General features: G+C 57.6%; 2 protein-coding genes across 5 annotated transcripts; both read right to left on the reverse strand.

Moving 5' to 3' along the window:
- Positions 1-75: 75 nt before the first annotated feature.
- Positions 76-10084, reverse strand: FAM171A2 (family with sequence similarity 171 member A2). 3 transcript variants are annotated; one of them, XM_082442612.1, is made up of 8 exons: positions 9804-10084; positions 6225-6452; positions 5885-5998; positions 3401-3559; positions 3142-3321; positions 2925-3041; positions 2677-2803; positions 76-2077 (listed from the first exon to the last, which is right to left on the reverse strand). In XM_082442612.1, the coding sequence occupies exons 1-8, from the start codon at positions 9919-9921 to the stop codon at positions 598-600; spliced, it is 2523 nt and encodes an 840-aa protein (XP_082298738.1). In that variant the 5' UTR covers positions 9922-10084; the 3' UTR covers positions 76-597. The 3 variants fall into 3 exon arrangements, with proteins under 3 accessions (XP_082298738.1, XP_082298736.1, XP_082298737.1); XM_082442610.1 differs by having other exon boundaries at positions 5906-5998; positions 9804-10080; XM_082442611.1 differs by lacking the exon at positions 9804-10084 and adding an exon at positions 9144-9291.
- A 3252-nt stretch (positions 10085-13336) lies between these two features.
- Positions 13337-26473, reverse strand: ITGA2B (integrin subunit alpha 2b). 2 transcript variants are annotated; one of them, XM_082442608.1, is made up of 30 exons: positions 26226-26471; positions 24569-24690; positions 24382-24479; positions 24109-24274; positions 23775-23824; positions 23653-23698; positions 23431-23559; positions 23023-23070; positions 22829-22872; positions 22641-22694; positions 22446-22498; positions 22022-22233; positions 19564-19746; positions 19264-19309; positions 19060-19164; positions 18917-18972; positions 18672-18823; positions 18394-18519; positions 17947-18014; positions 17644-17791; positions 17016-17108; positions 16666-16745; positions 16273-16353; positions 16053-16149; positions 15801-15953; positions 15583-15699; positions 14981-15094; positions 14662-14763; positions 14331-14447; positions 13337-13589 (listed from the first exon to the last, which is right to left on the reverse strand). In XM_082442608.1, the coding sequence occupies exons 1-30, from the start codon at positions 26411-26413 to the stop codon at positions 13533-13535; spliced, it is 3105 nt and encodes a 1034-aa protein (XP_082298734.1). In that variant the 5' UTR covers positions 26414-26471; the 3' UTR covers positions 13337-13532. The 2 variants fall into 2 exon arrangements, with proteins under 2 accessions (XP_082298734.1, XP_082298735.1); XM_082442609.1 differs by lacking the exon at positions 13337-13589 and adding an exon at positions 13596-13695 and having other exon boundaries at positions 26226-26473.
- Between the last annotated feature and the right edge of the window lie 540 nt (positions 26474-27013).

A 27013-nucleotide genomic window follows, 5' to 3' on the forward strand; every position in this document is an offset into this window, starting at 1 on the left:
TCCCCGGGGGCCCCGGAGCCAGGGCCCCCATCCAGTGTCCACATTCCCCCCACCTCACAGAAAGACACACAGAAATTTATCTCACCAGTTTTATATTTGCTGTTGCCCACAGCGATCCCATCACATTATCCCCTAGTCCCCAGAGCCGCCCCAGCCTCCAGCCCTGTGACATCGTAGCCCAGAGGTGGGCTAGTCGGCAAGCAGCACCCCCTCCCCTCCCAGGGGTCCACTAGAACGCCCCTCCCTTCCCAGCCCTCACACTAGCAGCTGAGGCCCAGGTGCCCCTCCTGCTTTCCCACGATAGAGCTTTCTATGTACAGCCACGTTTATACAGGCACTGCTTCCCCCCCAACCAGCCCTCCTCCCCAGCACCTCCCATCGGGGGTCTGGACCCCTCCCACCTCCCTCTCGGAGGCAGACACGGGTCTCTCCCGAGACATTACCCAGCACATACCACCGGACAGCTCCGCAGGCCCCCGGGCATCTTTCCAGGCCTGGGCTGGGGGCTAAGGGCGAGGGCCCCCGCAGCACGCACCCTGGGGGCGGGCCCGAGCGGAGGGGGCGGGGGCCGGCCCGGAGGTGGCGCCAGGCCGGGTGTTACTTGACGTTGAACACCATGAGCGGCCGCTCCTCCCGCCGCTGCCACGGGCTCTTCTTGTCGCCCGCCTCGTCGCCCACTTCCGCCCCCAGCTCGTCCTCCGGGCTGGTGAGCGAGTCGCGCCGCAACTCGCTGGCGCTGCTGCGGGAACTGTCCCCGCGGCTGCGGCCCCGCCCCCGGGGTACCGTGGCCGCGCGGCCCTCGGGCGCCGCCACCTCGTCCAGCAGCGGTGTCAGCGAGTTGTCCTCCGGGGAGCAGAGGCCCGTGCGGCTCTCGCTGCTGCTCGGCTCCGTGTCCTCGCTGAGCGCCAGGCGCGGGGGCGCGGGCGGCGGCGGCGGCGGCGGCGGCGGCGGCGGGGCGGCAGCAGGGGTGCGCTCCCGCTCCTCCCGCAGGGGCCGCCGGTGCGGCGGCCGCGCCTCGTGCACGTCGACGCCCGAGTCCAGGCTGGCATCGGTGCTGCGGCCGCCGCCGCCCGCCTGCAGGTCGATGTAGGAGTGGCGCACTTGCGAGTTGGAGCGCCCGTCGAGGGACACGAACCAGGCGCGCGGGTGAGGCTTCACGCCCAGTTCGAGCAGCTTCTTCTCGGTCAGCGCCTGCAGCTCCCCGTTGAGCTGCGCCATGGTCGACTCGTTGAACAGCACCGGGATGGTGACCGAGCCGCTGACCGGTGCCGAGCGCCCACTCCCCCAGCCCTCGCCGCTGCCACCCCCGCCGCCCTCGCCCCCCGCGCCCGAGTGGCCTGGCATCAGCGGGCGCTGGGGGTCGGGCTGGGGAAAAGGGCGCGCCGGGCCGGGGTCCGCGCCCTCGGGCGGGGCCGGCTCGTCGCCCGTCCCCGTTGCGCCCGCCTCGCCGCCGAGGCGCACGTAGTGCGCGGGGATCACCAGGGTGGGCATGACGTTGCGGTAGACGCTGTCCTTAAGGTGGTCGATGGAGCCGCAGAAGATGAGCTGCCCCGCCTGGCTGAGCGACGGCGGCCGCGCCAGCTGGTCCACCGACTGAGACAGCAGGAAGTCGGGGGTCTTGCTCTCGGCCGCCCCCTTGTGGCCCAGGTAGTGCTCGAAGGGCGGTGGCGGCGAGGGCGGCTCCTGCAGGAAGGCCGCGGTCCCCGGGGGCCCCCGCCGGTACTCCTCCAGGCCTGGCTCCAGCGCGCCGGGACCCTCGACGGAGCGGGCGCCCTTGAGCGTGGCGCCCTCGCCCCCGCGGGCACCCGCAGGCTCGGCGGCTGGGCGGCCGGCGGAGCGCGGCTTGGCACGGAAGAAGTCGTCCCGGGAGGCGGCCAAGTCACGGGAGCTGGAGAAGGCCGAGTGGAGGGGGCCTGGAGGCGGGGCCTCGGGGTCCCCCGACGGGGCTGGCTCCAGGGGTCCCCCACAGATGAGGTGCAGCTGGGACATAGAGGTGGCCTGGTCTCGTTTGTTACCGTCACAGGGCCCGGAGAGCTGCAGCTTGCGGTGCTGTTGCCTCGGCTTCAGGCAGCGCCTCCTGGAGACGGGGCAGAGCGGGACCGTCAGGAAAGGGTGGAGGCCAGAGCAGCTCCCTAAACCCGCAGTTGGAAGATGGGGGATGGATATAGTTGGAGGGGTGGGGACAGTGCCTGGGACTCAGGAGAGAGGTTGGGGAGCCCAGATGGGTCCTGGGAGAGGTTTGCAGAAAGAGCTTGAGAGTCTGTGGGGGGAGCAGCCAGCAGCTGTGCCCATTTGGGCCTCCCTCGGCGTAAACTGCACTCCTTGGGACGTAGCAGGTGCAGTGAGAGCCGGGGAGGAGCACCTAAGCCCACCAGGGGCATGTGTGGCCTGAGGACCCCTGAAAGTGAGGGCTGGGTGGTAGGAGCAGCTACAGAGTGTCCCTGGAGGGGCCTGGCCTGCAGCTCCTGCCTCTTCTCCCCCCAGTCTTTTGGTCTTTGCGTGTGCATATGCAGTGCTTTCCTGTCAGCGCCTGGAGAATGGAAGTTGTGTTTTATGCATCTTTGGGACCTCGAGCACTCAGCACAAGACCAGGCGTGGAGCTGGCCGCAGTCAGTGCCTGGGACGAGAGGAGGCTGGGGGATTGGGAAGCGGTCGGAGGGGATGCGGGGCACTCACCGGCAGTAGTAGATGAGCAGACACAGCAGAATGAGCACCAGCAGGGCCAGGGCTGCCAGGATGGTGAGCAGGAAGATGGTGTGGTAGGTGCCGATGTCCTGGATGCCCGATGTGATGGTGACCAGCCCTGTGCGGGGCAAGAGCTTAGCATTCCCAGGTGTGGATGTCCCTCCTGCCGTTCAGAAGGAGTCCACTCTCCCAGCCTCCCTTTCTACCACCCCCAGTCCCTGCTGTCTCCCCACTCTCACCAGCCGTGGGGGAGGCCATGGCAGCCGCCCAGTACCCCAGCTGAGGGGAGATGAAGGTCCAGTAGAGCTGCCGGCCTTCCTTCCGGATCACACCAGTGCCATTGCGTACCCACAGCCCTGGGAGAGGCAAGGGTTTCATCAAACTCAGTGTCCCCCCAACTTAAGTCCCACTTTCTTTCCCCAAACTCTAGCACCTGCACCCCCTTGAGGTACTCACCACTCTTGGGGTCAAACCTCCAGGCCGGAATGCTGGTGCCCACGGTGAGGGCACGAGGCTCCGAGGGCACAGGCAGGGACAGGTGAATGGGGCCTGAGAGCGGCACCTCTGTCCCATTACCTGCCAGCAGGTGCACGCTCACAGCAGCCACGGGCATCAGCTCCAGCCAGGAGCCATTGCCTGCAGGAAGGGGACACAAGGAATGAGGGCTAAATCCTGGTGGGGGGAACATCCCTTCCTTGGCTGGCACCCAGCATACCTGAGCTGGAGGCCTCCGTGCCCAGGAAGGCAGGGAAAGCCCACATTTCATGCTGGGTGCTGGCAGGTGTGAGCGAGGCCCAGAGCTGGCTGTAGGTAGAGCTGACAGGTAGGCGGGCAGCCCGGCGCTGGAACTGCACCCAGGGCTGGGAGCGGGCACCTGGATGGAAAGAGGGGCTGCAGTGGCCTGGCCGGGGACAAGGGTCCCCAGGGACCAGAGCAGAAAGCAAGTATCTAAAGAGAAGGGGAGCCAATGGGTCAGGCCACTTGGGAAGGCCAAGAAGGGTGGTGACTTGGGGAGAAAACTGGGCAGGCTTAGAATGATAACCTAGAAGGGACATGGACCTGTAATCTTCTGGTCCTGGCTGTGTGGCCCCCGAGCAAGTTACTTGCTCTCTCAGAAACACTCTTTCCATATTAATTTATAAAATGACGAGGTTCAGGTCCTCAAACAATTATTATTGCCTACTGTGTGGCAGGAACTGTGTTAGGTGCTGAGGATACAAAGAGGAATAAAATGCAATTTACAATTCTCTGCCTTCAAGTTCACAGTCTAGTGCGTCACTGTTCACAGTACCCATTAGAAGTTCCTGCTGTGGATGGAAATGTTCTGTGTCCTGCTGCCTGTAACAGTACCCACTAGACACACAGGGCTGTTAAGCACTTGACACGTAGCTAGTGTGACTGGGGAACTGCATTTATTTTTAATTCTAAAAAGTTTAATGAATTTTTAATTTATTCAAATGTAAATAGCCACATGTGGCTACTGCATTTGACAACTTAGGGTGTGTGTGTGTGTGTATGTCTATCTGTCTGTCTGTCTTGGAGCAGAGGGGATGTATAAACAGTATTCCAATATAATATGGTAATAGCTAACATTTATTAAGCTTTAAGATATGCTGGCACTGTTCTAAGCAGGTTACTTATATTAACCCCTGAAATTAGCACAACAGCCCCTGAGGTAGGTGCCTTTATTATCAGCCCCATTTTATAGATGCAGAAATGGAGGCGGGAGAAGTTCAGTAACTTGCCCAAAGTCACTGGAGCCTGATTGAAGCCCAGGCAGTCTGGTGCCAGGGCCCCTCCTCTCACCCACCGTTCCATCCTGCCTCGCTGGTAAAATAGCAGGGTGCAAGGGGAGCTTGGCCTGCCCAGCTTGGGAACGCCCTGTGGAGCCCTGCAGTGTGAGTAAGACTCAGCCAGGAAAGAAAGTGGAAAGGGACTTCCAGGAGGACTGACAGGAGAAAGGCCCAGGGACACGAGGCGGCTTGCTGGTCGGGGCACTGCAGGTGACTGCGCCAGGCCCTGGAGGGCGCTGCCAGCTTTGTGAAAGAGTCTAGGCTTTCTACCAAAAGCAGTGGGAGCCGTGGGAGGGCTTAAGCTAGGGTTCGTTTGGCATTTTAGAAACCTCCGAAGACATCTTAGAAGCCTCTGGTTCAGGATCAGAGAGAGGGAGAGGAGCAAACCAGAACAGTAATTGGGGACAAGGGCTCAAGATAAGAATATAAATTGGGGAGGCAAGGCTCTCCCTCCAGAACCCACGGTGGCTCCCTAGTACTAGCCAGATGGAATTTACCCTCTGCTTGGCTTCGTCAACCAGTCTACACCATGCCCCCATCCTGCATAGCCAGACCAGAGCATCCCCTGCACCCTCACGGTCCCCTTCTGCCCCTGCCTCTTGATTCCTCTCCAGCGAAGGTGCCTTTGCTCCCCCTTCAACTCCCGAGCCCCCGCGTCCCACAGCTCCCTTCGCCAAATCCTCTCACGCTGCTATTCTCCCACGTGAGGGTCCTCTCAGTATTGAAAGCAGCTGCCCTCCAGTCCCCTGCCCTGCCTGATCTGTAATTATCTCAGCGTTTGCAATGCTCTGTCTGTCTTCCTAATCGTCGGGGAACTCCACCATGTGGGGAGCTGGTCTGCTCTTCCTTACCATTAGTCCCCAGCACCGGAGACAATGCCTGGCACAGCACAGGTGCTGCAGGAAGTATTGGTTGGGTGAGACCGAAAGCCTGGTGGGTGGACAAGGGCCACTGTGGGATTACTCCAGGCCTTGCACTTGATAGGTGTTCTATGCCTGTGGAATGACCCTGGCTTCTGACATAGCCAGGCACCCAGTAGGTGCACGAGAAATACGTGTGGATCCACTGAAGATAAGGTGGCAGGAAATGGGAATTCTAATGGTAGGAGTAGAGGGAGAATAGAAACCACGAGAAGCCCCAGTAACAATAAACATTTATTGACCACCTTCTATGAAGTTTTTCACATGCTTGATGATATTTAATCCTTACCTAAATTTGACGATGTAGATACTATCAGTTGTTCACATCTTACAGATGAACAAACTAAGGCTCAGAGAGGTTAAGTGATTTGCCCAAGGGCCCCCAGCTAACATGTGGCAGGCGAAGTTCTCTATACCCAGTCAGGGAGAGGGAAGAGGAGCTGGTGTGGGTGGAGGGGTGGGGGAGTGGAGAGCGGGGAATCTTACCAGGAGAGCGGGGAGTCTTACCAGGAGAGCCCAAAAGGATGTGCACCAGGTCCTCATAGAGGATGAGGGTGGCTGGCCGCTCGGGCAGCAGGTAGAGGCTGACTGACGCGTACACTGCAGGAGGGATGGCCTGTCAGCTCCAGAGAAAGCCCCCCCTCCCCTAGGCTGGCACTCCCACCATCTGAATCCCAGTGACTTCATCCTCCCTCAGCTCCCTCTGCATACCCCAGCCCAGGCAGCAGCTGCTGGAAAGCCTGCCCTCTCCGCCCCCAAGACTATTTTGGGAAAGGACTGATGGGGTCAGCTGCTCCCCACCCCCTCCAGCTGCCCCTGCACTCACAGGGCAGCTTGTCAACACGCCAGGGCACAGAGTTGGTGAGGAAGCCAGGGCGGGCAGCAGTGACCAGCACCCAGGTGCCCAAGCGGTAGCTGAGGGGCAGTGTGGCCACGCCCTCCGAGTCCGTGGTGCTGGCGGCCAGCAGCATCCGGTTCCCAAATACATCCACTGAGGCCCGGGCCAAGGGCACAAGCTCCCCGCTCACGTACACCTGCACCTTGATCAGAATCTCTGTGGGCAAGATGGGGTGAGGGGAGTGAGGAGGAGGGAGGGGGCATGAGAGAACTGGGGGGAGCCTCGAGATCAGAGGAGGGGGCTGTGGGTTGGGCGTGGCTTTGGGACCCAGGCTAGACAAGGTATTATAAGAGCCAGCATTTATAGAGACCTCATTTAAACCTCACATCAGCCTGTGAGGTACGTGGTACTATTAGCATATTTCATCAAGTCTGACACATGCACATTTTGACATTTTAACACTTCTGGACTCAGGCTACACCTATGATCGATAATGTCATAATCATAATCGGCAGCATTTTTTTCCTCTTTTACTGGCACATGAAATAAATAATGGTGTATCTTACAGTCAGTGATGTATTAGACTCGATGTCTTAGCCCATTTTATAGATATGGAAACTGAGGCTCAAAGAGTTTAGATACTTGCACTACAGTAAAGTGGGAGATCTGGGATCCAAACCTGGGAGTCTGTCTCTAGACCCAAATTCTTAACCACTGGACCCTATGGGGCTGGTGTCAGAGAGAGGAGAGGGAAGGAGGGCTGAGAAAGGATGAATAACCGGAGAACCAGGGATCTGCAAGTGGAGAGGAGAGCGGTCAAGGTTCAGCCATTTGGAAGGTAGGAAGGGGGATTGGGTCAGAGTTTGGGTTCTCAAGAAAAAACTGAGAAGGGGACACCAGCAGGTTGGCCATTCCCATCATTCATCCTCTGCCCAGAATCCTTTGCACAAGCCTGTTTCCCTTCAGATTTAGGGACTCACCCAACCCCTAAGGCCAAACAAGTACCTCCTGACCCCTCCCCCTCACATGGACTGCCAGCCCCCTCCCAGCTGGTCAGCTACAGTCAGTCACCATGGCAACGCCCTCATTCCTCCCAGGAGATGGGCAGGGAGCTGGGGCCCTGGCAAGGGGAAGGAGATCTGGGGGGGCCGACCCAGGCCCTAGGGTAACCAGTGCGGAGGAGGCTGGGAAGGGAAGTCCAAGTCTTTCTTTCCAGCCGCCCCTACCCCTGGCCTCAAGATGGTCTGGCCAGGATGGCCTGCAGGTGTCCCGAGCTCAGATGGGATGACAAGGGAGGGACCAGAACCTGAGTTGTTCTCATGGACTCTGCAGGCAGCCTCTCTGATCCACAGCACCATCTACCTCTTCCCACTCAGCACAGCCCCTCCTCAAGAACGTGACTCACCCCTACCTTGCTGCCAATAATGGGAGTGGGTGTCATGCCTGGAAAGGTACAGAGGCCTCAGTGTGGGGCCCAGGAGGGAGGTGGGGAGTGGGCTGGGTGCTGGACACAAACCTAGGAGAGGCCAGGTACAGAAGGAAGACCCCGGAGCCGAGGGCAGCAGGGCATGTGGAGGTCACGGGGCCTCACGGGTGGAGCCTGACATTCAACAGCGACAGGTGTCTTGTCTCAGGCTTTCAACCAGCCCCAGGGCCAGCACCACGCCTGCCCTTGGCATCCCATCCAGCTGTTCGCCTGAGCCCACCTCCCTCTGGCTTCCCAGGCCAGAGCCCAACTGGGCGGGTGGCTGCACACGCTCGAACCTTTCCTGCTTTCTGGTTCTCCCGGGAACTGGCAGCCTCCCCGCACCGCCCCCCCCCCACCTCCCGGCCACCCAGCAGGAATTTTGAGAAGCTAGAGGGGCCTGCCGACTCCCCACTCCTACCCCAGGCTAGGAGCAACTGGATAGAGCAGCTGGGAAGAGGGGACCCAGGAGTCTGGAATATGGTCATTTGAAGGAATGCCTTGGGTTCAAGGGCCAGAGCATTAGAAAAGGGGAAGGGGCTTAGGGAATAACACAGGGGTGGGCAGGTGAGGCCTGAGGAGGCATCAGTGCCAAGCTGGGGAGGGGGTGGGCAGGTGCCCTTCCCCCTTCCCCTTTCCCCTCAACTTGTGCCCCCAGCTAGTGGCCTATGAGAACCCCCTCTCCTGGCTCTATTCCAGCCAATTCCCTGGGCCACCTCCCCTGAGGTGCAGGTCTTGAGGGAGAGGTTTCCTGAAAAAACAGGGCCCCTTCCTACCCATCAAAGCCTCCTCTCCTGCAGAGAGCAGGGAAGACTGAAGCCGAGGAGATCCTTCCCCATTCCTCAAAGCCTGACATTCCATACAGGATCCGCCTGTCCAGGCTTCAGCCCTGCCTCATTCCAGGAGGAAATCCGACCCCCTCCCTTCATCCGGACCCCACTTCCCTCATCCAACCCCCCCCCCCCCTTGCTTTTCCTGTCAGCTCCTTGGTGGAAAGGCGAAGAGTGGAGAGCACCATTTCAGGCAGGGATGGGGCTAAGAGGCAGGAGTGGGGAGAACAGGGGCTGGGGTGTGTGGCCAGGGGCAGGGAGGCGGGCGCGGGCTGGAGTGGGTGGAGGCCCCTGAGAACCCAGGCATCGGTCGGGACTCACGGTCCAGCTCTCCCACCTCTCCCGCTGCAGGAGCCGGCCCCGCTCCCACCTCACACACCCACCTGGGCCCGTGAGGCGCTGGGAGGGTCTCCTCCCCTGCGATGGAGAGGTGAGATGAGGAGGGGGTGACCTGGGTGGGGGGGCTGGGGACAGGCGTGGCTGGAGGCCTGCTGGCCGGGGACCCAGGCACCTGCCCTCCCAGCCGGCACTGTCCACGGCCAGTTAGCCAGCTCAGCATGGCTCCGCCACCACAGCCCTGCCATGCGCCTTGAGCTGGGAATCACAACGTACCTCTTTTTCCAGACAGCCCCCCGACTGCAGCCCCTCCTCCGTCATGGGCCCATCAGCGTTTCTTTGGTGCACCCCAAATTCTGAACCTGGGGGGCCGTCTGGGGGCTGTCAGACTCCGGGGCGAAGAACCCCATTCGAGCAGCCAATCCGCCCACCGCCTCACCCACTCCCCCTCTCCCCTCCCCCCTTCAAACCCAGCTCTAGGCGCCCAGCCCCCGTCCGGGCCCAGGGTGGCAGCCGCTGCCTGGGCCCCCACCCAGCCGGGTCGGGAGCGAGGAACCCGCTGGGGGCTGCAGAGCGGGCGCCCGCCCCAGCCCGCCCCTGGGCGGGTGTGTTCGATAGACAATGGCTCAGGCAGCAGCGCCTCGCGGACCAGGAGGGAGAAAAACAAGGCGGGAGGGGGCGACGGCGCGGAGCCTGGGGACCCCCGCCCTCCCCATTGTGCCTCCCCGAGATCCCCGCCCGGCGGTCTCCCTCTCCCTCCCTCCTCTCGCCCGTAAGCGAGGACCCCAGGTCGCCTAGCTCCCCCCACCCAAATCCAGGGAATAGAACACCCCCCAATTCACGAGAGCCGCGAAGAGGGGGCTGGCGGGCGGGGGCCCGATCGCGGGGGTGGGGGGCGCAGGCCCGCGATCACTGCCCCTCCCGGCCGACACTCACCCTGCGGGCTGGGGGACTCCGGCGGCGACTTGCCGGGAGCTCGGGAGGCGCCGCCGAGCAGCAGCCCCAGCAGCGGCAGCAGCCGCGCGAGGACGCTGGGGCCACTCGGCGGCGGCATCGCGGGGCTCGGCCCGGCCCTAACGGCCCATGGCTCCCGCCCGGCCCCGCTCGGCCGGCCCCGCTCAGCCCCAGCTCTGCGCCGCGCCGCGCAGCTCGGGCTCCCGCTCGGGCTCCAGCTCTGGCTGCGGCGGCCGCTCAGTGCGATTGTCTCCGCCAGGAGCCGCCGCCAGCGCCCCCTGCAGGCGGCGCCCCACCACGCGGGCCTCCGGGCGCCGCCCCCTCGCGGCCCACAGCCCACCCCGCAGCCCCCGCCGCGCGCCCAGATCCCCAGCTGCTAGGGAGTGTAGCGAATAGGGTCCAATCACAGGGGTTCTCAGAGTTCCTGAGCCCCGGAAATTTGTTGCAGAATTTTGAGAGGGAGAATGACTGTTGCTTACAACACAAAGAGTTGGTCTTAAGTGTCTCCCCAAACTGTAAGAACTGCCCAGTTCTCTCCGCACAAACACCTGCTCAGTGTTGGGGAGGTAGGGCGCAGCCCCCTTGGGAATCACCCAGTCTGGGTTCTCGTCTAGCTTCTGCCTCTTCTTTTTTTTTTTTTTTTAAAGTATTTATTTATTTATTTATGGCTGTGTTGGGTGGGTCTTCGTTTCTGTGCGAGGGCTTTCTCTAGTTGTGGCAAGTGGGGGCCACTCTTCATCGCAGTGCGCGGGCCTCTCACTATCGCGGCCTCTCTTGTTGCGGAGCACAGGCTCCAGACGCGCAGGCTCAGTAATTGTGGCTCACGGGCCTACTTGCTCGCGGCACGTGGGATCTTCCCAGACCAGGGCTCAAACCCGTGTCCCCTGCATTAGCAGGCAGATTCTCAACCACTGCGCCACCAGGGAAGCCCTTCTGCCTCTTCTTGAGCCATAAGCTAGTTACTTAACCTTCTGCTCCACAGCCTTCCTTTAAAATGAGAGTTGTAGTAATCTCTACCTCGTGGGGTTTTTGTACCAATTAAAAGAGATAATGACGGAAAGGGTCTAGCATGTGCTTGACTGGAGCAAGGGCACAATAAATGGTGCTATTGTTGGCCCAGCGTGAGGTGGGGGCTCACCACCACCCAGGTAATAGTAGATCCATTGCTGGGCAAACATAATGCTTAGAACCCCACGTTTGAATCCCACACTGGAACCCTGCCCGGGCCCCAGCCAAGCGCTCTCTTTCCAGTTTCTGGTTGTCCTCATCATTCAACTTCTGGGTGGTCAAACCCTCATCTAATCTGGTTATCCCTCTCCTGGTTCTCTCTGGCTTGTCACCTCTTTCTCACAATATGGTGCCCTGTATGGGACTGGATACTTAGGGCATGGAACTCCGTCCCCCAGAGGTCAGGCTTTTCTCCTGGTTAGGTCCTGGTTGGGTCTCCTGACATAAGGACACATTGTTATGAGCTTGTGAACAAAACCACCTGTTTCTTTCTTTCTTTCCTTCTTTCTTTCTTTCTTTCTTTCTCTTTCTTTTTCCTTCTTTCTTCCTTTCCTTCCTCCCTCCCTCCTTTCCTTCCTTCCTTCCTTCCTCTCTCTCATTTTCTCTCCCTCCCTCTTTTTCTCCCTCCCTCTCTCCCTCCCTCCCTCCCTTCCTTCCTCTCTCTCTCATTCCCTCTCCCTCCTTTTCTCTTTCTTTCTTTCTCATAAATTTCCATCTATTCAGATTTCCCAGTCTTATGTAACCAATTTTTTCACAACCTCAACGCAGGATTTAGCACTCATTCCTGGTGAATTTCATCTTGTTGGTTTCAACCCAACTTTACAATCTGTCAAGGCTGCCTTGAATCTGCTTCATCACCCATTGTATTGGAGCTGCCTCTCAGCCCAGAGCCATCTGCAGGGTGAAGAGCAGCTTCGCTGCCTCCATTCAAGGGACTCATGACAACAACAGGCAGCCGAAGGATGGAGCTTTGGGACACCCCCATAGAGATCTCCTTCAGCTTTATCAAAATTGTTCAGTTTTAAATCTGAGTCTCTATCATCCAGCTCACATTTCTGTCTTGTTTATAAGGACAAATGCCAAATGCTTTGCTGGATCAAGATAAATTGTCTGGGGCCATCCAATTACAATGGCGGAGGGGAGAGGGAGTTTGGCTGGTGTTCAAGGATCACAGCTTCATCTTTTCCTAAATGGTCACAGTCACACAACTAGAAACCTGTTCTGGAACTTGCCATGCACGGATGTCAAATTGTTCTCTTCTTTTCAGAATTTACCTTTTACCCCTTTGGGTAAAATCAAATACCAGCAGCTCTTGTGAGGTAAGTCTGTAAATCAGTGGCTTCCCCCAACACTTAGCATCAAGTCCAAAGTCTTCCCCATGGCCACAGCCACAAGGTGCTGCCTCCCTGCCCCCACCCCTGACCTCATCTGGACCCCTGGTCTGCCTCCAGCCCAGAGGCCTCCTTTCTTTTACTTGAATACATCAAGCCTGCTCCCACTTCAGGCCTCTTCATTGGCTGCTCTTTCTGTCTAGAACACTTTATTCCCTCCAGCTGCCTGCCGCATTCATTCATCTCTCTGCTCACCTCATTAGAGAGGTCTTCCCTGACTACTCTCCCTAAAATGTCAGCCCTCTCCCAAGACCCACTTAATTCGATCACTATCTCCTTATCTTTATTGCAACTCCCAGCATTGACTGCCACTGACCATACATTAATTTGTTTATTCTTTACTCCTGGTTGAATGTAAGTTCCATGAGCTCGGGACTTTGTTTTGTCCACTGCTCCACCCCAGCACTGGAACAGTACCAGGTCCATGGTGCTCAATAAATATTGAACTCGTGAACCAACAAACCTCTCAGGACTCCAAAAGGACATCCCACCTCTATCTGCTGACTCCAGCCTCTGCGGTGGGACAGTTTTCTTCCACTCCTAGCCCTCCTGTGAGCTCCCCACCTGTGCCCTTGTTCTTAACTGAAGACCCTTCCCCTTGGCGGGGAAGAAGGAACAGCAAACAGCAGGGTGGCCAGAGAGCAATGCCTGCTCTTCTGTCCCTGTCGTGACTCTGCCTTTGTCAGACCGAGGGCTGACTCAGTCTCCTTCTGCCCCTCCTCACTCTGAACACAGCTTTAAGCACCTTCTTTTATGAGTGGGGACAGTGTGTTATTTCTTCAAATCTCAGATCATCTTGAGGTTTGATTCCCTCAAAATCATGGAAAAAAATATTGTTTAAAGCCACCCACCAGGGACACAGCCTGCCTTCTCGATGCTCCCAACCCCCATCCCACCCAGTCACCCTCAGACACCCCATCCCCCTCCAGTCTCACTTGGAGGCTCTGCCACCCTTTCTCCCTTGTTCCACCCCCACTCTCTACTCCCCGACACTCCCCAAAGACAGTAATTTGCACCTCTCTGCTCACACATCTGCCAGCCCTAGATTCCCCATCCCAACATCACCTCAGGCCCCCTCTCCTCCTCTGACCCCCAGAGGAGGCATCATGCTGGGGGTTGGGACTCAACCTCTTTATTAGGCAGCAGGAAAGGGGGTGACCTGGCTCTGACGGGTGGGGAAGGACATCAAGAGCCCTCCATGGAACAGCTCCTACCCATGGGTGACCAGAGCTGGGGGTCACTCGCTGGAGAAGAAGGGACAGAGCAGGCATCACCCCCAGCCTTCCTGCTCGGACAGAGATGCATGGGCTCATCACTCCTCTTCATCATCTTCTTCTAAGGGTGGCCGATTCCGCTTGAAGAAGCCAACCTGGGGGTGCACAGGGGCCGGGGACAGGGTGTAAAGGTGATCTTTAGGCCCCAGAGCAGCAGTGGAGGGTGTATGCTGGAAACCAGCCAGTCATGAGGTCCTCGTCTTGGACCAGCACAGAACACAAACCCCACTATACGATCAAATGGAGGCCTTTCCCCATTTAGGGATAATGCATTTAACAAAATTTTTAAAAAATATTTTGTTTTTACTTCCCTGAATTTTTAAGTACTGATGATTATGTCTCTATATGACTCAAGCGTGAGATGGTATATATTTGATTATTGTAAGTCTAACGTGTGGTTTTCCCTAAAAGCACTATGGCTTTCCAGGGTTTGGACACGTGAGTTTGAGAACGGCTCACATGTTGTCCAGGCGCAGAGGAGGGAGTGACTCAGCAGGGCCTCACAAGGAGCAAGCAGCGGGGTCTGGATCAGACCTGGGTCTCCCACCTCAGTCGGGGTGGGGAGGACAGAGCAGGGAGGAGGTGAACCCTGTCTTTCCCGGTGGCTAATGGATTTCCTGAAGGCAGGGCTCATTCCCTGGGACTCCTGCTCTCAGGGGGAATGGGTCTAAGGGCCTTAGAATTTCAAGTGCCACCTCTCCCAGGGATCTGTGCCCTGGAAGAGGTCCTCTAGAGGGTGACATTCTAATAGTGGAGCTGGAGATCAGATGGACCCTGGGTCACCTACTTGGGCCACCATCTCCCTCTGCCTCCCCCACCCTGCCTTCCCGCCTCACCTTCCACATGGCCAGGACCAGGAACGTGAGCAGCAGCAGGCCACCCAGCAGGCCTACCAGCACCCACCAGATTGGAATGCCTCTCTCCTCCAGGACCCGAAGCAGCTGTGTCTGCACCTGAGGGGAGACCCGCGGGTCTCCTCAGTCACCGGGACGTTGACCTTCCCAAAGACTCAAACTTGCAGGGCTGGTGACCCCCAGCGAAACCACCTACTTGTCCCACCCCGCAGACCCAGGGAGGCCACGCCCCGATCCTGCCGGGCAGGGACACAGGGGAAGGCCAGTGGGAGACCCGCGGGACCCCTTTCTGCCACCATCCTTCCACACTCACCAGAGCTTCCCCGCTGGGCAGGCTGAGGGCGGGCACGGCGTAGGGAAGGGAGGAGACGTTGAACCAAGCGTGCGACTGCAGCACAAACTGATCCAGGGGCCTCTGGATGGGGTGGCGGTGAAAGCCATTTACACGAGGCCTATTGGTGGCGGGAGTACCGGCCCCAGACTCCCCTCTGGGGAGATCTGCCCCCAGCCTAACCCCGTCCCCTCCAAAGTAAACTCTGCCCTCACTCTCTCCCGCCCCCGAAGCCCCGCCCTCCCCCAACACGCTCAGTCCCCGCCTCCAGAGGACCCCGCCCGCCCGCATCCCGGCCCACCTGGCGGAGGCTGGGCAGCGACAGGAAGGCCAGCACCGTGACCATGACCCGCTGCCCGCGCGCCATCTCCTGCAGCTCACACTGCACCACAGTACAGGGCGCCGAATCGCAGCTCTGAGGGGATGTGTCATTGGTCCCCAGCCCCTCCTGACCCATCACCCTCTCACCGTAGGACCCAAGACAGAGGGGGCTGGGGGGTCAGGGAGCTCAGGCCGGGCCTCCTCCTCGGGAAGGGACTCAGATTCAAGCTTGGGACGTTATCTCTGAATGAGATTGCTCACACAGTCCCGGAGATGCAGGGAGAGGGAGGAGAGAAGTGGGTCAATCACACAGGGTTCAATACCCAGCCTTTTTGTAAACCTGCTTTGGCATTTATTCATTTTCTTTAATGTACTGGAAACCTTAAAATATGCAAGTGCCCCCCACCCTGCCCTAGACACAAGACCAGCACAATCCTTCCTATTCACTCGGAGGACTCTGTGGGACCACAGTGGCCCACACGAGGCCTACCTCACACCACCCCCCCCTCCCTCCCTGCCTCCCATCCCCGCTGCCCCTGGGCCCCAGGGAGGCCCCAGCTGGAGACCACAGAGCCTGCTCACCACAAAAACTGGACCTTGAAGCCTCGAGGGCTGCTCCTGCTCTGGCAGGAGAGCCTGTCTGCGGTCCCGCTTGTGATGGGCCGGGGAAGGGCTGGAGGTGGGCAGCCCCCAATCCAGCTGGGGAGGCAAAGAGGCCATCAGGTCCGACACTCTGCCCATCTCCCAGCCCTCCTAGAGGGGGCCTGTTTGATGGGCTGGGGATTCACCCAGGCTCTCACCTTGAGGGGGTTGGGAGACGGTTGTGGGGAGCACTGAAGGCCTCCCCGGGGCTGTATATCCAGGATGTAGAGCAGGTCGGAGGGCTGGGACTGGCCGGGGAGGTGGAGGTTGAGGCGGAGGCCATTTACAGCACCAGGGCCATTGTTGTGGAGCTGGCGGGGTGGTGGCGGCAGGATGTTAGGAGGCTCAGCACCTAGACCAGCCCCTGGGGCCCTCCCGCTCTAGCCTGGGGCGCGGAGGCTCCTCCCTACCTCATAGGTGTGCTCCACTTTGGGGCCCCAGCTGTCCGAGCTCTTCTCCCTCTTGCCTTCTTCTGCTGCCACCACCAGGGAGGCTGGAAAGGAGTTCCTGCAGGGGCCCGACACTCCCCAAGTGAGCTTGATCCCCTGACTTGCCCATGGGGGCTTGCCCAGGACCCCGGAACCTTAGGGCTATGCCTACTAACTCCCTCTTCCATCCCTGGCCTCTCACCCTCTCAGCTCCACATGGGCCTCTGCCCGAACTGGCACATCCAGCATCACCATCTCACTGTTTGGATTCTGGCTGTTCTTGCTGTAAGGGAGGGGGATGAGGAGAAACAGATCAGGGACACTAGGCCAGTGAACATGAGGACTCTCTGGGGCTGGGCCAGAATTTCAGAGGCCTCAGGAAGAGCTAACTCCACAAACAGCATGCCACACTAAAGTTAGACCTAGAAAAGAACTTCCTCTAGGGCTCCAAAACTCAGAAACAAGTCTCTGAGGAAGAAAGGGAAGAGGGAAGTCTAAAGAGCAGACATCCCAGAAGACCCTTATGTTTGGAGGGTGTCTGAGGGTCTCTGTGTGGAGATCAGATAGGGGAACGGAGTGCTTCCCAGTCTAGTACCTCCTGATCTGCAGCCGGAAGGACACGTGCTCCCCAGCCTCTTCCAGGTTCCCCACACTCACCAACATCGTGATTCCTATCTGAGACATGGGGAGAGCCAAAGTCACTGCCCAAATGCCCACTCTGAATGTGGCCTGTGGTCCTCATCCTCCAAGGTCACCATTATTACCTCCATTTTGTTCAGAAGCCCACTCAGAAAGGGTGTCACTCACCCAAGAACACACAGCTAGGGAGTGGGAGGACCAGGATTCTAGCCTGGAGCCATCTGACTCCAAACCCAGCCCCTAAAACCCAGCTGCCTATGAACCCCTGGTGGAGGAGACCCAGCACTCAGGATTGGGCGGCCTCACCTGGGCGTTCCTCTTCATGGGGTTGCCCAGCTCACACAGTACCACCTTGGTCTCATTCTCCCTCTTCTGGTTACAGATGATCCTCTCAAAGCCCTTCAGAGAGGCAGTCCCGAGAAAGAAGATGGTTACAGAGCATCCCATATATATTTAAGCTCCCTTGGAAACTCAGGGAGGGGAGGATGCCAGGGTGGGAGTTCAAGGACTGTCACATTCCACTTTATGTATTACTGCAGCACCTTATTCTTTTTAATGATTTTTTTTTTTTGGAAATAAAACCCACAAAACATTACATGGAGTATAACCCCATTATTATAAACTACGTCAATAAAATAAATAAATAAATAAAGTGTTGATGCTGAGAAAAAAGACTGGAAGGAAATTCACCAAATGTTAACAGAGGTTCCTGTTAACATTTATTTCCTGAGCCATTTTTGGTTTGGGTTTTATAATCGAGTTCTTGAATTTTTTGCCATTAGCAAATGTTCCTCTTCCGAATTAAAAAGAAAAAAAAAAAATCACAGCTTTTAAAGGAAAGCATAAGAGAAGTGGGAGCTCTCAGGTGGGAGATGAGAATCAAGGCTCCTGCACCTTCCAGGTCCCCGACAGTGCCCCGGGGTGGGGGCCTCACCTCGATGTTGCTGAGGGCCCGCATGTAGTGTGCGCCTGGAGGCAGGTGCACAGCCAGCTCGGCCTCGTAGGCTCCCTCACCCTCGTTGGCCGCCTCCATCTGCAGCTCCAGCACGTTATCGGCTCCAATGAGGAGCGGGGAGCCTGTCCTGTGGGGAGAAAGGAGTAAAGCCGAGGAGTCCGGGTCCAAGCCCAGGGTCTGGGAGGAGGAGAGGGGCTGAGGACAGTATCAGGAGCCAGGTGGGGAGGGGGTGTCATCGGGGTAGACAGGGCCAGGGTCGGGTAGAGCGGGCGGTCTCCTCACACGCTGGCAGTGAGCTGGAGCTGTGGCACACACAGGTCGTCTTCCCCACAGTCCAGAATGATGCGGGTCTAGAGGGGGCACATCAGGTGTGTGGGTAAGTTTGGGGGCACATCAGGGCTTAGGGAATTAGAAGGTCTGAGAAGGAAAAGGAGGTTGGAGATGACATCAGAGCTTTGGGGTTTGCATCAGGGTTTGGGATGATGTCAGGGCTTTGATAATGACATCAGGGTTTATGGGTTTATATCAGAGTTTAGAGGTGACATCGACATTTGGGGTTTATGGGATATTGAGATTTGGGGGTTTTCATCAGGGTTGAGAGTAACATCAGAGATTAGAGGTGACATCTAGGTTTGGGGGTTCGCAATACGATTTGGACACTAACCCTAACCCTGACTTTCTGGGTGGAGGGGTCCTCCACCTCCCTTGCCTGCACCTGCCCACCCCTACCTGTTCCTGGATGTGGGTGTCTCCATGCAACATGAGAGCAGGGGCTAGTCCATCCTTCTCAGGCTGCAGGGACACATTGAAGCTGAGCACGATGGGGCTCAGCTTGTCCCGGAAGTCGGCCTCATCCTAGTGAGGGGGCAAGAGTCAGGCCGTCTTGCTACCATGTACCCTACTACGTGTGTCCCACTGACCACCCCGTGCAGCACCCAGCCCAATGCCCCAGGGCTGGATGAACAGGCTCTGCACACCCAGCCCTGCCCGTTCCCAGCCGGGCATACTCGGAGGAAGGCCTTGGTGGTGTGGCAGGTGGGGCCGTGCCTCCCGCTCAGATCCAAGCCCAGGATGGTGCCCGCCTGTTGAGAGGCCAGCAGTAGCACCCGCCGGCCCTGGCGGGGCTTCTGCCGGTCCAGCTGCAGCTCAGCATTTAGGCCTGGCCGGGCAAGCAGGAAGTATCAGGGTCTCCCCGGCCAGCCTCCAGGGGAGCCCAGGTTCACCTCCCTCCTGTCCCCATGGTGCCACTCACGCAGCTTCTTGGGAACGTTGTGTCCAGTGGCTCCCACACACATCTGGATGTTAAAGCTGCAAAGATGTGAATGGGGCTCAGGGGCTAGGGTCCCCGCACTGAGGTCCCAGATCCTGCCTGGCCCATGCCCTCTGTCTCCTCACCAGCTCACTGGCGTCTCGGTCTGGGGCAGGACACAATTCTTCACAGCAGGATTCAGCGAATCTTGCACCAGCAGCTGGACAGTGGCCATCACCACCGGCTGAGCCCTGGTGGGATGCAGGAAGCTTGCCTTGTGGCCCCTCCTGGCCTAGTCTCCTCTGGTGGTGTGGGTCCTCCCCCTCCCCGCCCCTGGAGTCAGTGCTCACCTGTACACAACAACCTTGTTGGCCCCGTAAGCTCCCACCAGCAGGTCTATAGACATTGTGGGAAGGAGGGGAGGTGTCAGAATTGTTAACTAGAGGGGGTATGGCATCCTCACTTCATCTTCCCAGAACTTCCCCACACTACCACCCCCATAAAAGGTTTGCTCTGCACCCCCAGCCCCACAGACAGGTCAGAGCTCTCAGTGGGGCACCAGGTCAGGTTCAAGCCCCTGGCTGTGTCTCAGCATCTCCAGCTAATGCCCAAGGGCCCTTCCTGTCTAGCTGGAGGCAGTCCAGGGGCACCTGGGTATCCATTGTCATCGATGTCTGTGGCACCTCGAAGGGAGAAGCCAAAGCCAGAGCCTGTGGGGAAGGGGCTGTCCAGGACCTGGGAAGGGTGTGAGTTAAGTCCCTCACTCTGACCCAGGAACACCAACACTTGGCCTCGACCGCTGGGACCCCCATAGGGGGCGGCCACAGCAACATCTGGAAGGAGCAACAGAAAGGGGGTGGCTGTTTGTTATCCAGTCTCTCCAGATGGCCCTGTAAAACTTTCCTGAGCTCCTTCTCTGGGCAGACTCCAGGGGACCAGGAGAGGAAGGCAGAGGTCTGGGTCAAGGAGAGAGCTGCCCCCCCCCCCTCCAGGAGTTTACAATTGGGTAGGAGGGAGACCCATCAAGTCTGATTATTGTAAAAACAATAACAGCCCTCACTATCTATTGAGGAAAATATAATGACACGATTTCACTTAATCCTGAAAATCAGGCATTATTATTCCCATTTTAGATGAGAAGATAGAGTCCCAGAAGATTAAGTGACCAAGACCTATTAAATATTTGCCCCTTCTTCACCTGGGGGTCTTCACCCCACTCCACTCCCACCATGCAAATCCAGAGTCATACCATGGGCTCGTCATCACTAATAACTTTTAAGATCACTCTTGAAAATTTAATAATCATCATAATCTTATTAATCTGTAAGAATTCTTTGCATGTGATAGCAATTAAAATCTTTGATATATATGCTGTAATTGCCTTTCCTTTGTCTTCTGACTTTATGCTATGTTTCCTGTGCAGTTGTTTTCTTTTAAAAATCTTTATTGATTTTTCTGATCGAGGTACACAGAATTCATCCAAATAGACCACTCAGACCAGTCTTGTCCTCAGGCTCTGGGCCTCCACTGTCTCCTGATCTTTGGCTTCCTCATCTCTTCACTTATTTTCTGGTCATTCAATCACCCTCACCGTATCCTCAGCCGTCCTGCCCCATTGCCAGTCCTGGGCAAGCCTGGCCAGACCCCACCATATGGAGCACCATGAATTCCTGACCTCCAGCCTTCACTAGGGACCTTGATGCTGCCCAGCAGTCCCTCGGCGTTTTCTGCTCAGCACCTATTTCAGACCTTCTCCATTCAGTCAAGCTCCCAGCCCCCCACTTCGTTCACAAAGAGAAGCAGCCCAACTGTTGTTATAACTCCACACCCACTTTTTCCTCCTCTCCCCATTTGACCCTGGAATAGGTGTCCCTCCTACACCTGCCACTGGGCTGAGCATCCCACCCCTGCATCCCTCAGGCATTGCAGGGACCCTCCTCCAGCTCACTGCACGACCCCATTTCCCCATAAGATCATTTTCCTCCACATTCAACCTACTCCATATTCTTTGAAATTAAAATAACCTTCCCTTGACCCTCATCTCCTTTCAGTAATCACCTTTCTCTTTTTCCATTCACAAACTGGTTGAAAGACTGGTCTACCCTGGCTGCCCTCAGTTCTTCCCCTCCATTCATACCTTGCCTCCTGGCATTCTGGCTTTGGTCCCTACCCAGCCCTGAATCGGTTCTTGTCACTGTCACCAATGACCTCCTTCTTGTTAAAGCCCGTGAATACTTTCTTCTCCAGCCCCATCTAATTGTACCTTTCAGCAGCATCTGGAGCCACTGACCCAGCTTCCTCCTGCTTAAAGCACTCTTCCTTTGAATTCTGGGCTATCAGATCTCCTGGTTTTCCTCCTACCTCTCTGAACATTCCTCTGTCTCCTTTCCAGACTCACTTTCTCTGGGAGTCCCCTAAATGCTCTTGCTCCCCAGGGCTCTGTCCTGGGCCTCTTCACACTTCGCAAGCTCCCAGGACCTCACTGACTCTCCCCAGTCCCCTATCTCCCACTCAGACCTCTCTGCTGGAAGTGGGGGAAGCCACACCCAGCTGTTCTCTGGGTATGTCTGCCTAATGTTCCCAAGCCCTTCAAGATCAAACAAGTCCAGGGAATTCCCTGGCAGTCCAGTGGTTAGGACCCGATGCTCTCACTGCCAGAGGCCTGGGTTCGATCCCTGGTCAGGGAACTAAGATCCTGCAAGCCACACCGCACAGCCAAAAAAAAAAAAAAAAAAAATCAAACAAGTCCAGAGCTGAATTGCTGATCTCACCCCAGACCTGTTGCATGGCTTGAGTTCCAGGCAGTGAAGGGCACCACCACCCACCCAACTCCTCTCTCTCTTAGCCCCACATCCAGTCACCTATCAAGTCCTAATAATCTAAGTAATAAATATCTTGAAATCACCTTCATCTCTAACTCCGCTGCCAAAGCCCACATCCAGGCAGTCACCACCTCTTGCCTGGACTAATGCAAACAAATCCCAATTAGTCTCCTTTAACTCTCTCCTGCTCAGAGCCCTTCCTGGCTCCTGCTGCCCTCGGGTCGAATCCAAGATCATTGTGGCTGTAAACCCCTGTGTAGCAAGTGGGGCTCCTCTCATCCCTTACCGTTGTAGCCATCCCGGTTGAGGTCGCCCAGAGGCGCGATGGCTGAGCCAAATCGCCCATAGAGCTGCGTGCCGGTCAGCAGGAGGCTGGGGGCGCCCAGCGCGTGGGGGCCTCGAGTCTGCAGGAACAAGTACACGCGCCCCACCTCGGCCAGCTTGCGGTCAGCACGGCTCTCCATGTACAGCGGCGCGCCCACCAAGAGGTCATGCCTCCTGCGGGCCCGACGGGCGGTTACGTGGCGGGGGCGGGGTGGGGGGTAGGGGGACGCTGCGGGCCAGAGCCAAATCTCGCCCACCCTCGCCCTCCCGCTCCCCTCGGTGGTCACGTGGGAGTGAGGGCTAGGAAAGGAGGAGACCGAGGGCAGTCAACGCCTTTGGTAATTTGGGACCCAACTGGGTAGGGGTGGGGGCGCCCAGCTTCTCACCCGTCCCTGTTGACGTCAGTGACCGCCACTGAGTGCCCGAAATACGAAGCCATCTGTAGGAAGCCCGGCCGCACCTTACTTTCTGTCCCCGGACTCGGTACCCTCTCTTGGACTTTGCCCCCACCATGTCCCGCGGAATATACTACGGTCTCAATCCCCCAGCCTTGGCCACCCCCAAGGGGACCCGACGCCCACCTGCTCTCCGTGCAGCCGGTGCAGCGTCTGGTGGTACGAGCCCAAAATTTCCACCTGCGCGGACAACGCACAGGAACGCGTTATTGTCGCCCCCGCCGCAGAAGGGCAGGAGGTTTAGGTGGGGATATCAGGCTGAAGAGTGAAGTCAGTGGCTTCGGGACACTGAGTGGTGGGCAGAGGGCACTCACCGCTCCCAGGGTCCAGCTCCAGGTAGGGGCACCGAAGACAAACTCTGGGGAGAGCCGGGCCCAGCGAGTGAGGTCCTTGGAATCTCTACCCGCCTCCCGCCCGCCATTCCTCATTCCAGGGAGATTTCGGTGCGGGTCTTAGAGGTGCTCCTTTCCGGGATTCCCCAACCCCAGCCCCTAAGTGAATTTCTTGCCTGTAGTGTTTGGATTCCCGTCGAAGTCGCCTACAGCCACCGAGTACCCTGAAGACACAGCGCGAATTAGCCTTTCCGGGAGGGTGAAGCAGGGAGGGGGCCGAGAGAGAGGAGACTCAGAGACCACCCGGTCTAAATCCTGCATTGTGTAGACTGGAAAATCGAGGCCACGGAGACCTGCCCTAGGCCGTGAAGCGAATCCAGGGCGGGAAGTCGAGGTGGGGTGTATGGGAGCTGGGCGGTCTGCAGAGGGTGGGGAAGGGGAGCTGCGGGAGCAGAGGATGGGGGCGCCTTAGCGCTGGAGCTGGCCAGCCAGGGTTGGCGAGGGGGAGTTCCCACAGGGGCAGGACCTGACCGGCGGTGACACTTAGAGTGCTGGGAAGCCTCGAAGGGAGGTGCCAGGGTTACCCCGGTAGCCGTCGAAGTACTCTGGGTGGCTGTAGTCGAAGGTGAGCTGCTGGGTGGGCACGTGCCACAAGAGGGTGCCCGGGCGGTAACTCGAGATGATATCGACAATTGGAGCCCGCGCCAGGAGACCTAGGGAGCGAGGGACAGCTGGTGTGGGGCCCCAGACGCCTGGGGTCTACCCAGGCCGAGAGAAGGGAGGGAGGTGTACGGATGGGCACGTACCTAGGAAATAGAAGCCGCCAGGGGCCCCAAGCACCAACTCCCCAGCCTGAAAAGGAAGCCCTGGAGGTGAGAGGGGGTCCTGTTTGGGAGCCGCCCCCACGCCGTTTATGATCCCTACTCGCCTGAGTGACCACGGAGCTGAAGCCGGCTTCACAGTAGCGCTTGTCTCCGCCTAGAGGAGGCAAGAAGGAAGGGTCTGTGAAGAAGCAGGCCCTGGGGCCTGGGCGGGGCCGGGAGGTGGAGTCATATGGGGGCGGGGCCACGGGGTAATACGGTGGCGTGGCCTTGAAGCGGCTCCCGGGCTGGGGGCGTGCGGGGTGGAGCCAGGAGCTGGGTCACTGGGCGATGCCAGGCTGAAAGCAGGGTTTGGGGGAGCTGGAGGGAGGGAAGGATCAGATTAAGGGCGGGGCTAAACCGCCGCGAGTGGGCGGAGCCAAAACGGAGAGCTGAGCTCACTGAAGTAATTTCTCTCGTAAACCCGGCTCATGATGTTGGCCCGGCAGGGTGAGTACTCCGCGCGGCCGCCGTTCTGCAGCTGAGCCACGAAGCAGCCACCTACGGGCGTCTTCTCAGCCTCCTCGGCCTTTTCCAGGACGTTCCAGTGCTGCCAGGGGGCGCAGGCCTGAAGCAGGGCCACAGGATAGTGGGGAAGGGGCGGGACTCGGGTTCCCCGCCTCCACGTGTCCCCGCCCTCTGTCTGCTCCCTGAGCCCAGTCCCGTAGCGCCCACCACAACGATGTCGCTCCAACTAACGACCGACGCCCCTAGTCCTTGACGGGCCTTGAAGGTTTGGAAAGTTTGGGTGCCTACGCTTCGCGTCTCATCATCTGGAGGGCACAAGAAGGGGTGGGGTGCTGAAGCCCAGCTGTCCGCTCTCCCTGTAGCCCCTCCCTTTCCCTCCTTGTGCGAGACTCACTGAGGTCGAAGGGCAGCGAGGTACACTGGTCGCCCTCGGCCTTCCAGGGGCACAGGAAAACGCCGCCTGTCTCCTCCTGGCTGAGGCCCAGGGTCCGTGGGGCGCCCACCACGATGGACACGCTGCATAAGAAAGCTGGGTGAGCGCTGCGCGGATTCCAGCATACCCCATTCCCCAGTGCCCGCGCTGGGAGCACTACCCGGGAGGGCAGTGTGCCTTGGGGTGGGTCCCTGGGTCATCTTTCCTCAGTGAAACCTCACAGACCGCAGAGGCCAGTCTCTTCATTTTATGGTCAGTGAAACTGACTTCCAGCGAGGGAAATCATATGCCCACAGCAACCCGCGGAATTAAGGGTAAAGCTGAGACTATAACCATTTGGTTCGATTTGAACACCAGGGTTTTGATATCCTTGCCTTTAGAGACCTCCTAAACTCTGTACACATCTACATTCCCTAACACCTGCCGCCAAAAGCCATGGGTTTATATGCACCCTAATATGTCTGTCTGAACTGTTATCAGATCCCTTCCTGAGGGTGAGTTTTAACGGCGAAGAATTAAGCTAGTGGTCACCTCTAAAGTGGGTGGGGGGGTGCTGACACCTCTGAGGACTCTAGTAGATCTAGGTTCAAATCACAGCTGTACCGTATGTAAAAGGTGGACAATACCAACCAATAAATGCTGTCAGAAGTAAATGAAATAAACGTAAGAGGAACATTCAGCACAGTGCCACCCAAATAATATATGAGTGCTCCAAAAAATGCTATAATTTTTTTTTTTTTTAGTGTGCAGAATGTTTATTAAGTAATGCCCATGAGACCAATATCTGTGGAAAGGAGGGGAAAGAAGCACGAGTGGGCAGAGGAGGGAGCCGAGCTGAGATTCAGGCCCAATAACAGCCATGGGCTAATGCCCTGGGAACTCTGGAGCTAGAAGGACCCTTCAGAACTGTCTGGAGTTGAGGTGAGAGAGCCGGACCCTAAACCTTTCCCCTCTCTCCACACTCCTCATCGATCAGTCATTGTTCCTAGGCCACATTTGGAAGTGGGGGAGCTTTGGGGGAGGTGGCTCTCTTCAGCAGAGGAAATTTCCCAAGGGGCTGATACTTGAAGGCCATCTGCCATTGCCACTCCCTGAAGCCCTGAAGCACTCACTTCAATAAGTAACTAGCTCAGGGTAGTTCCTATCAAGAGGAAGAGCCAGGACTCTAATCTTAGCTGTCTGATTTTGCAGCCTGATCCATCCCAACCATGAATGCCCTATTGCTTCTTTTCAAATATCTATAATTTTTATGGGGATGAGGGGGTTGGAATAGAAAAACAAGGTGGGGGGGTGGATAGACAATTTCATAGTTCTGCAAGTCAATTTAAGACATGTGCTCCTCTGTATTTCAAAAGGATGAGGGTGGAGTGGGTCATAAAACTGACCCTTGGGGAAAAAAATAAAGCATCAACTTTTGTCTTCCCTTTGTCCTTGCTCTGCCCAGCTCCCCAGTGCTGCCTCTCGTTGACACCTTCACCTGAGCTAGTCCCTCCCCAGTATTCCTAACAGGAACTCAGCCCAAATAGACCCTAGAAATCACTTTGCTCAACTGCTATCACAAATGGGGAAGTCAAGACCCAGAGAAGCAGTGATGGTGGGGGAGTCCCCCAGGGCTCACCTCCCATGGCTGTCCTTGTAGAAGTCCAATGAAAACCCAAAGTAGCTGCCATTGGGGCCTGTGTAGAAGGTGAGTCGCACTGGGTCCAGGTTCAAGGCCCAGGTTGGAGGTGCAGCACCGGGTCCCAAGAGCAGCTGCACCCACTCCAGAAGCCAGAGGGCATGAAGTGGACACAAAGCTCTGGCCATCTTCCTTCTCCCACAACCTCCTAGGCAGGAATGGGTTAGCTCCTTCCTCTTCCTTTCAGTTCCACCACAGGAAGTCTTTTCTTATCAAACTGAAACCCACTTGCTGAGTAGTAGGCAGAGTAAAGGGCTCTAGGTCCTGGACCCATATGGTTTCTAGGATTGCCAGGAAGGGGGTGAGGCCACTCTGGGGGGTGGATGCTTATGGCTGAAAGTCGACTCCTCCCTTTTCTTGAGAGTATTTTATCATCAAGTCCTGTTGGTTCTGCCTTTCAACTATGTCTCTTGAATCTTCACCCCATTTCCACTACCACCATGCTAGTCTAAGCCACCATTGCTTCCTGCTTGGGATAGTGCAATCATGAACCAGCTGGTCTGTACACCTCCACTCTAGCCCACAGTTCTATAGCTCCTCCTCCCCCCACACAGCTGCCTGCACTGCCGAGGCACACTGTGACTTGGTCAGAGGTGGGGGAAGGAGTGAGGAAGCTCCTGCCCCCTGATAAGACCTGAGGCTGCTGTATCCTTTTGGATAAGGCACTTATCCACTTCCTCCTTCTAGGGCCTTCGGCAGCTTCACTCAGCCATATTGGTACAACGGCT

This window comes from Balaenoptera physalus (assembly GCF_965194825.1).
Source record: "Balaenoptera physalus genome assembly, chromosome: 20".
NCBI classification, from domain to species: Eukaryota; Metazoa; Chordata; class Mammalia; order Artiodactyla; family Balaenopteridae; genus Balaenoptera; species Balaenoptera physalus.